Below are 10,000 nucleotides of genomic sequence, written 5' to 3'. Positions count from 1 at the left end.
TAGCACTCCTCCCAGGCCATAAGACGATGCGTCGGCTGAGACCAGAGTCTCACGCTTGGAGCTGTATTGAGCTAAGACGGCTGGCGAGCTCAGCTCTTTCTTCACTGCTTCAAAAGCAGTCTTTTGTTGCATGTCCCATGTCCATGTGCTATCATTTTTCAACAGGTCTCTCAGAGGTTTTGTGAGAGTGGGCAGGTGAGGGGAAAACTTTCCAACGTAATTCACCATCCCCATAAAGCGTCTCACTCCTTCAATGTTTTGCGGTTCAGGCATGTTGAGAATTGCTTTGATTTTGTCTGGGTCAGCCTCAATTCCTTGGGCACTGAGTCTGTGTCCCAGAAACTTCACCTGTCTCACTCCGAACTCACATTTCTCATTGAGGGTCAGACCAGCACTCTCAAACTTTCTGAGGACTTCACACAACCTATTGTCGTGTTCTAGTTGGTCTTTGCCAAACACTAAAATGTCATCAGCATGGCACAGTGTACCTGGTGTGCCTGCAACGATCTGGGAGATTCTCAGCTGAAAATGTTCAGGGGCTGAGGAGATTCCAAATGGAAGTCTCCTGAAACAATACCTCCCAAAAGGAGTTATGAATGTTGTCAAGGGCTCAGAATCTTCATGTATGGGGATTTGCCAAAATCCTGATGTAGCGTCCAGCTTTGAAAATACTACTGCTCCATCTAGCTTTGCAAAATCCTGATGTAGCGTCCAGCTTTGAAAATACTACTGCTCCATCTAGCTTTGCAAGTGTGTCATCCACGGCAGGCAGTATGTATCGCTCACGGCGCACACTTTCATTGAGCCTGGTCAGATCCACGCAAATTCTGATGTTTCCATTGGGCTTCGGGACAACCACCATGCCTGCACACCATTCAGTCGGTTCTTGGATCTGCCGGATGACACCCATGTTTTCCATCCTCTGGAGCTCTGACTTTACTTTGTCCATAAGGGGCAACGCTACACGTCTAGGAGCTGACAGGGCATATGGCATTGCACCATCAGCTAACTCAATCTTATAGCTACCTTCTAGCTTTCCTAAGCCTGAGAAGACTTTTGGGAACATGGTTTTAAATTTGTTTCCCATTGTGTGCACTGCTGCCACCTGCTGCAGCAGTGGTAGACTCTGAATAGCAGGGAGACCTAGCAGTGGCATTACTAAATCTTTCACTACAAATATTTCCTGCTCTGTTTTCTTTTTGCCCTTTTTCAAACATGCTTTGAATGTACCCAATACAGTCAGTGGCTGATTATTGGGACCGCTTATCATTCTTTCTGCATTCTGTAACTCACCATCTCTGGCTCTTGAATACGTGCAGTCTGGTATGGCGGTGACCGCTGCACCCGTGTCCAACTTGAAATTAATCACTTCTCCATTCAACTGTATGTCCTGTCTCCAGGTGTCTTGTGTCTGGCTTTGAATTGTCCCCATGAATGCGCATTCTGCCATCTCATGGCTTTCTTCTATCGCCTCCACTCTCTGGCCTGTTCGACACACTGCCGCAAAATGGCCTTTCTTCTTACATTTTCGACACTCTGCTTCTCTTGCTGGACACTGTTTCCATGAGTGCTGTGGATTTTTCCCGCATCTTTTACAGTTTTCTGTTTTCTGTGTGAAGTAGCTTTTCTGTGTTGACCCCGCCATCTTGAATTTCCCTGGTTTTCGTGCTGCAATTGCATCCACATTTGCTTCCTTAATTTCATTCTTTTCCCTTCTTATCAGTGGCTGCTGTTTCTTAACTTCTTCATTTTGTCTCACTTTAATTATTGTTTTAGCCAATGTAAGATCTGGATCTAACTGTAATCTTTCTGAGAGTTTTGCATCTCTGATTCCCACCACGATCCGATCTCTAATCATTTCCTCCAACAAAACGCCATATAGACAATGCTCCGCGAGCTTATGAACATCAGTGATAAAGTTTTCCACTGTTTCTCCTGGCTGCTGATATCTGCTATTAAATTTAGCTCTCTCATATATCACATTGTGTTTGCCAACAAAATGCTCACCCAGGGCTTTGCACACCTCCGTGTATTTCTTTTTCTTTTCGTCATCCAATGCCAGTGTGTTCAAAACGTCGTCGCTTTTCTCCCCCATGATGTACAGCAGCGAGTTGATTTGGTACTCCTCACTCTTTTCATCTAGTCCAGAAGCCATCCGAAAACGCTCAAAGCGTCGCATCCATTGCATCCAACCATTTGGCTCGTCAAAGTTGAAGCTTCCCGGGGGTGATATCGCGAATATCTGGTCCATCCTCTCGTTATCCCTCTCCCTTCGTTTTGGAGAACCAACGTGCTAACTGGCTAACGTTTAGCAGCTAGCTAACTTGCAAATGCTTGCAAAATAGTCTTTTCTTGACTGGTAGACTTCTTGTAGACTTTTTCTACTCACGGATCCTATCACCATCTTCTGACACCATGTACAATGTTGCAGTGTGAGAGCTTAAAGATGAGGATGACAACGATGATTCTTAATCAGCACACGTTACTTTATTAACTCATTCTACTATAGTCCTTTGCTGTTACATCCAACAACCTGTATATCTCATTAGCGCCCCCTAGGGTCCTGACATTCCATTCCATTACATTACATGCATCACACCGAGTCGATATTACAGCGCCAAAACAAGACATAGGCTACACACACACACACGCACACACACACACACACGCACCACAAAGTGCGCCTCACACAGCACATCTGGACAGCGTGCTCTGCAGCCACGACCACTTGTCCAAAACGGAGTAAGTCAAATATGACGACTGGAGGACAGTTTCACTTCAGTACCTCCCGCTTTACCTGCCGTAATGTGACATAGAGCGATACACACATCATTCGAGCAATTTTCATTATTCCAAAATCCATATTCAAAATAACTATGTCTCTCTGTTTCTCTTCGTCTCTTTCTGAAGAACTACGGGCAACATCGTGAGTGGAATATTAAACGGTCTATAGGCCCCTACTCCTTATTTACACACACACACACAGCACAGTAGCCTACATACTGCGGTAACTACAGGGTAGTGACGGTTTGAAGGTTTTAGAGACGGATGTGCGTTGGCACGTTGAAAGACGCAAACACGAGCTGTCTAATCGTCTGTGCGTATACGTCTGCGTCCTACATAAAACTGCAAGCCCTGTCATTCAACGGTTAAGACAGATGCTGAATTTTAGCAGGGAAATTCAAGCATCCTCCACACGATGCATGCAATTAGACTAGGCTACAACAAGCAGTATTAATTACTACTTCTAATAATAACAATAACAGAAGCGCAGTGACCGAAACAAAAGTTCTATGCGCGCTTGTCCGGTTCCGCCACTGCAGCCCACTGAAGGTTATGTTATTATGAAGTGTCGTCTCGGGAGTATTGTGGGTGCCCACTCACGCGCGGTTCTCTCCGCCACGATCACGAGAGCCGACACGGCGAATAGAATCACTTGGCACCACGCGGTCCAACATCCTCTCCGGGCCGCCATCGGTGGTGCCATCGGCCCGGCCACGAACTCCTCGCTCATCATCGTGGTGCGGGGACGCGGACACTAGAATCCATCCGTGACATTGTTGACATCCTTCATTCTCGCCGGATACTCCTTCCTCCCGTCAAAAATATCTGACGTCATCCTTTTGGAATTAAAGCCGCAGCACACGAGCAGAGAGCCTATAGGCTACTGTAAGCCTCGAGACGAGACACTACACAACCATCGCGCTGATAATGTTTCCTTTACTCTTACATGGTATATTTGGCTATAGAAATGGACATGGCTACTAAATGTGCCGTATATAAGTAACAAATGTCATTTCAAACGGATGTTGAGACTCTGACGCCAAAATCAGCGTGATGGGACCAAATTGGTCATACGCCAAGTTGTTAGGATCCCAAGTGTTCCCACTGCAGGTGGGAGATGTGGGCTAGACTACTCGTGCGTGGGAATGAGTGTTTGAGCCAACAGAGGGCTCCTCTGCTCCAGATGAAGTTAAGGGAGTGCGCTGCTGTCACTTCACCCACAAGCACACTGAGACATACACTTAAAGTAGATACATTGCATTCAAAACACAAACAATACCAACAGAATACACACACTACACACACACACACACTGTATGAAAATCCCTCGCTCTTGACATTCTTGTGGCATCTCTTGTGTGCGTGTGCTTAAAATCAAAGACTGATTGATGCTCTTTGTGGACTTAAATGAATGGAATCCATAAGGTTAATGTGATAAATTAATGGAATCCATAAGGTTAATGTGATGAATAAATGGAATCCATGAGGTTAATGTGAAATTCCATGTTCCACGTCTTCATAACAACCAAAATGATCGAGGTTGTGGATCAGTCTGGCTCTATTCCAAATAGATCGCACATCATTCATCAGGTCCGCTAGATTTTGAACTCAGGCACTGTGGGTGTGACAGATGTGTGTGTGTGACAGATGTGGGAGTCGTGGAGTGCAAGCTACTCTAAAGCCCTTAACTGGGAGCACATACTAAAGGACTTACAGTAGGAGTGAATGGGAGAGTGAGGGCCTGAATGTTAGTTAGGTGAAGGAGAGTGTGGGCCTTAGTTAGGTGAAGGAGAGTGTAGGCCTTAGTTAGGTGAAGGAGAGTGTAGGCCTTAGTTAGGTGAAAGGGTGGAGAGTGTGGGCCTTAGTTAGGTGAGAGGGTGGAGGTGAGGGCCTTAGTTAGGTGAAAGAGAGTGTGGGCCTTAGTTAGGTGAAAGGGTGGAGAGTGTGGGCCTTAGTTAGGTGAAAGGGTGGAGAGTATGGGCCTTAGTTAGGTGAGAGGGTGGAGGTGAGGGCCTTAGTTATGGGTGGAGAGTGTAGGCCTTAGTTAGGTGAAGGAGAGTGTAGGCCTTAGTTAGGTGAAAGGGTGGAGAGTGTGGGCCTTAGTTAGGTGAGAGGGTGGAGGTGAGGGCCTTAGTTATGGGTGGAGAGTGTGGAGGTGAGGGCCTTAGTTAGGTGAAAGGGTGGAGAGTGTGGGCCTTAGTTAGGTGAAGGAGAGTGTAGGCCTTAGTTAGGTGAAAGGGTGGAGGGTGTGGGCCTTAGTTAGGTGAAAGGGTGGAGAGTGTGGGCCTTAGTTAGGTGAGAGGGTGGAGGTGAGGGCCTTAGTTAGGTGAAAGGGTGGAGAGTGTGGGCCTTAGTTAGGTGAGAGGGTGGAGGTGAGGGCCTTAGTTAGTTAGGTGAAAGGGTGGAGAGTGTGGGCCTTAGTTAGGTGAAAGAGAGTGTGGGCCTTAGTTAGGTGAGAGGGTGGAGGTGAGGGCCTTAGTTATGGGTGGAGAGTGTAGGCCTTAGTTAGGTGAAGGAGAGTGTAGGCCTTAGTTAGGTGAAAGGGTGGAGAGTGTGGGCCTTAGTTAGGTGAGAGGGTGGAGGTGAGGGCCTTAGTTAGTTAGGTGAAAGGGTGGAGAGTGTGGGCCTTAGTTAGGTGAGAGGGTGGAGGTGAGGGCCTTAGTTAGGTGAGAGGGTGGAGGTGAGGGCCTTAGTTAGGTGAAAGGGTGGAGAGTATGGGCCTTAGTTATGGGTGGAGAGTGTGGGCCTTAGTTAGGTGAAGGAGAGTGTGGGCCTTAGTTACTGTAGGTGAGAGGGTGGAGGTGAGGGCCTTACAGTAGTTAGGTGAAAGGGTGGAGAGTATGGGCCTTAGTTATGGGTGGAGAGTGTGGGCCTTAGTTAGTTAGGTGAAAGGGTGGAGGTGAGGGCCTTAGTTAGGTGAAAGGGTGGAGGTGAGGGCGTCCCATTCTGAACTCCAAGCTCAGCAGTCGGCCACAATGGAGCGCACGTGTGGTTGGACATGGGAGGATGCAGTTTAGTGCAATAAACATTACCACTTCCTTAATTTTATACCTCCCTTCCCCTTCTCTTTTGCACTTGTTCTCTCTCTCTCTCAGCCTCTCTCTCTCTCTCCCTCCCTCTCCCCACCTCTCTCTCTCTCTCTCTCTCTCTCAATTGTCCTTCTTCCTCTTTCAGAGTTACTCTCTCTCTCTCTCTCACACACACACACACACACACACACACACACACACAGAGCTACAGGGGCCCTGAATACGACCACATCCGTATCAAGGACACTTATGTAAGGTCACATCTACACGCATATACACATGTCTGCACACATACATAAGACGCTTATTGAACGTATTTGTGAGGACAGACATCTTTAATAAACCCTCAACATTTTTCATATATTCAGAATCCAGAGCAAAAAGTTTTATCATGAAATTTAATGTGAAGTAATAAATTAAAATGTTATTAAAATATACATATTAAATGTCTCTTGTACCAGATAACAGAGCGTATTTATATTTTGCAATACCAAAAGTATTTATGAATTTAAAAAGAGCACATAAAACTAATATGCAAGCTTTTGCAAAGTGATATAATGCTGTTGCATAGCTACCCTGAGGAAAATCGTGTCCCTGTGATTGGTTATTCCCACCATGAGAAAACAGTCTTGAGGTCCTGGAGCAGAACCAATCGGATCGTTTACATGCAGCTTGTCCTCATCCAGACTGCATCTGACTCATTCAGTCCGGCCTGATTTCTCCTGAGAGAAACTAGCTCTCTGATCTATCAGGGTGAGCCAAAATGGCCGACTAACACAAAGGAATGTAAATTGAAACAATTGAATCAGAGGAAGTACTGTGGTTGCTACTGATCCACTTCCTGTTTGATGTGCACATTAAGAAGAGGTAGGTGAGTGTTCTGATTTCCCGCAACTGCCCTGCAGTCTGAGTGCTGTACCAGCACAGACTCTCTATCGCCGCCCTGCTGTGTAGACGACTGGAACCCCACTGCCTCCATCTCCTGCCAGAACACCTTCAGGACACTCTGCTCCACCTCCCTCTCCGGCGCCCTCTCCAGCCTCTCTGCAGCCTCGCCCAAGTCGAACCTCTCGATCGCCTCGTTGATGCGGGCCAGCTCCTCCTGTGCGCCAGCCTGCCCCCCTGTGGCGGGAGGCTGCATAGCGGGACAGAAGCCCTGCAGGTGGAGCTGTAGGCTGCAGAAGTGGAGGTAGGCCCCGGGGCAGTGGGGGCAGGCGTAGGGATGACAGTCGTCCGCTCCGCCTCCTCCTCCTCCTCCTCCGCCGCTGGAGTGGAGTCTGCGGTGGAGCTTGAGGTGGATGAACTGGGTGAAGCGGGCGGGGCACGTTCGGCACGTGTAGGGCTTCTCCCCAGAGTGCAGCCGCTGGTGCGTCTTCAGGTTGCTGGTGCTGCTGAAGCGCTTGTGGCACACCTGCAGAGACACACGCACACGCTTATTCACTTATTTATGCACTTATTAGACCCACTGATGCACTTATTGTATTCTTTATTGTTGTTCGAAATGCTCTTAAAAAACCTAATTGTTTTTTTTTCCCATGTTGTAAGTCGCTTTGGTTAAAAAGCGTCAGCCAAATGAAATGTAATGTAATGTAATGTAATGAAGAGGATGAGGACAGGGGGCTCTTCTCATTCCTCTTTTTAGCTATCCTCCCTTCCTTCTTTCCTTCCTTCCTTCCTCGGGCCTCTGGCTCGTTCCCACTGATCTACATAAAGAATGACGAGGCCGCAAGAATGGGATAGTCTATCCAGTGCTCTTTATAGATCAGTGGGAATGAGCCGGAGGACCGAGGAGAGAGATAGAGAAGGGGCCAGGGAAAGAGAGTTACATACTATTACATAGTACACTACATATCATACTTCATACACGTACTGTACTACATACTATCTTCTTGCTACATACTGTATACATCATAGCATAGGCCAATCAAAGTCAAAGATAAGATAATAAATGGCAATAAACAGAACAGGTTTAAATGTTATTTTATTTTCTTTCAAAGGAGCATGTTTCCACTGCTGTAAATGACGGACATGCCCCGTTCCCTGCCCCTCCCTGTTTGAAAATCAATCAAAAAAACAGAGAACAACAATATTGAGCAGCGTCAAACCACCAGTGGCTGTCAAAGAGAGACGCAGAAGCGAAAGGGAAAGTGGGAAGGGTGATGAGCAGAGAGGTGTAGAGAGATAGGTCAGGTCAGCCCACACAAGTGAAACACACATCAAAGGTCTGCTCACACACACCACTGCCACTGTAGTGTCACTCGACTGCATGCTGTTGCTCTGATCTCCGGGAGATTGACATCGTAATGAGTCAGCCAGTCATTGTTTGATCAGGTTTGTGGGAATCTCATCAGAGAAATCAAACAAATCTGAGGTGCGTTTCAAGTTGACAAACATTTGCGAACATTTGCAAACGGTTTTCCGTTAGCATTGAGTTTTCGGAGAACGTTCGCAAACAATCGCAAACAGTCTGAGGAGGTAGTTCTCCGCGAACAGTGGAACTGGAAGTTTGACAAAGGCAAGATTTCAATTACCGTTGGAATGGAACGTTAGCACCAAAACGTTCAACTTGAACTGTTCAAAGAAAACATATGTTCACCACGAACGTTCGCCACTGTTTGCCAAATTTGGTGTGGTTATCTTGACCTATGACCTATGACCTCTGCTCACCTCACACTGGTGTGGTTATCTTGACCTATGACCTATGACCCCTGCTCACCTCACACTGGTGTGGTTATCTTGACCTATGACCTATGACCTCTGCTCACCTCACACTGGTGTGGTTATCTTGACCTATGACCTATGACCCCTGCTCACCTCACACTGGTGTAGTTATCTTGACCTATGACCCCTGCTCACCTCACACTGGTGTGGTTTCTCCCCCGTGTGGACGAGGCGGTGCTTCTGCAGGTGGGCCAGCTGGGTGAAGCTCTTGTGGCACGTCTGACACCTGAAGGGCCTCTCCCCGCTGTGCACACGCAGGTGAACCTGGAGGGAGGGGTCAAAGGTCAGCAATTCATCCATCCATCCATCCATCCATCCATCCATCCATCCATCCATCCATCCATCCATCCATTCATTCATTCATTTGTTCATTTGTTCATTTATTTATTCATTCACTCGCAATCAATTTCCAGTTGCAAGTTGCAAAGGTTGCGATCAGTCTAATGGCTGCTTGAATGTCTCACTCAGGACTCAGCTGATGAGATGTGCACTGTAGACTCACATGCACAGTGTTTTGATATGAGATGTGAGTTCACAGGAAAGCAAAAGAATTTCAAGCAAAACCAAAATGCAAAACACTGAAACTGTGAGTGACGCAACGGCTCCATGATGCAAAACAAACCATAACACGCGAGATTGAGTCAGAGGAGAAAGCCGTACTGTACCTTCAGGTTGGAGAGCTGCCCAAAGATCTTCCCACAGATCTTGCACTCGTAGCGAATCTTTCCGTTCTGCCTCATCAGCGGATAGGACAGCGTCCTGTAGTTGACCACGCTGCTCCGTGTCGACGCCTCGAGGTCGCTCATCTCCACGGAGACCTCTCGTCTGGATCCCAGCTGAGCAGAGGTGGGCGTGGAGGGCAGGGGGCCCGGCGAGGCTGCCATGCCCTGCAGGGGTGAGCTGTCCCTGGGCTGGTCGAGGGCAGGAGACCCCCCGAGGCTGGTGGTCAGGAGAGGGGCGTGGAGCTGTGCTGGGTGGGCGAATCGGTCTCTGGACAGGCCGACGTTATTATGGCCAAAGTCCAGCGAGACACCAAAGCCTTTGTGGTCAACGCTTGGCTGCCCGTTCAAATCATTGCGGTAGCTGGACACAAGGTTTCTGTGGCCCTCAGACGAGCCAATCAAAGCGCTCCTTTGTCCAGAGCGGGACAGGTGCAGGAGATAGGGAAGCGGCTGCACCTGCAGCATGTGTACGGGGACAGGCGTGCTCTGAGCTGGGCTGTGGAGGTAGAGGAGGCCGGGCTGAGGAGACATCTTGTCCAGCGCCAGTGCAGGATGAGGAAGGCAGAACGGAGATGGGCCGTACGGGTGCAGAGGCCTGGAGTATTCCGGGTGCACTGCTGGCCTGAGAGGGCTATCGCTAACGTGTCCGAATGGAGGCAGGCCTCTGAGAAGGCCAGAGGAACCGAGCCTTTGTTCTCTCCCGAGGTCCAAAGAACCGAGTCTTTGTTCTCGGCCGAGGTCTAA

At 48.2% G+C, this 10,000-nt stretch overlaps 2 protein-coding genes across 2 annotated transcripts in view; both read right to left on the bottom strand.

The window, feature by feature from the left end:
- The window catches only part of xkr5a (XK related 5a), a 19,606-nt gene extending 16,044 nt beyond the window's left edge, over nt 1-3,562 (bottom strand). Inside the window, 1 exon segment of the mRNA XM_062550319.1 lies at nt 3,385-3,562. Coding sequence (XP_062406303.1) covers nt 3,385-3,517 — 133 coding nt within the window. The 5' untranslated portion in view covers nt 3,518-3,562.
- A 2,576-nt stretch (nt 3,563-6,138) lies between these two features.
- Nucleotides 6,139-10,000, bottom strand: part of prdm1c (PR domain containing 1c, with ZNF domain) — a 13,816-nt gene continuing 9,954 nt past the window's right edge. The window contains exons 5-7 of the mRNA XM_062550665.1: nt 9,200-10,000; nt 8,670-8,798; nt 6,139-7,224 (exon numbers count right to left, since the gene is read on the bottom strand). The exon at nt 9,200-10,000 is cut by the window's right edge and continues 467 nt beyond it. Of these exons, the coding sequence (XP_062406649.1) occupies nt 6,640-7,224; nt 8,670-8,798; nt 9,200-10,000 (1,515 nt within the window). The 3' untranslated portion in view covers nt 6,139-6,639. The remainder of the gene's footprint in view (nt 7,225-8,669; nt 8,799-9,199) is intronic.

This window comes from Sardina pilchardus, chromosome 12 (genome assembly GCF_963854185.1).
Source record: "Sardina pilchardus chromosome 12, fSarPil1.1, whole genome shotgun sequence".
Lineage (NCBI taxonomy): Eukaryota > Metazoa > Chordata > Actinopteri > Clupeiformes > Clupeidae > Sardina > Sardina pilchardus.
The sequence above is the reverse complement of the archived record's forward strand: the minus strand, read 5'-3'. Positions and strand labels throughout refer to the sequence as shown.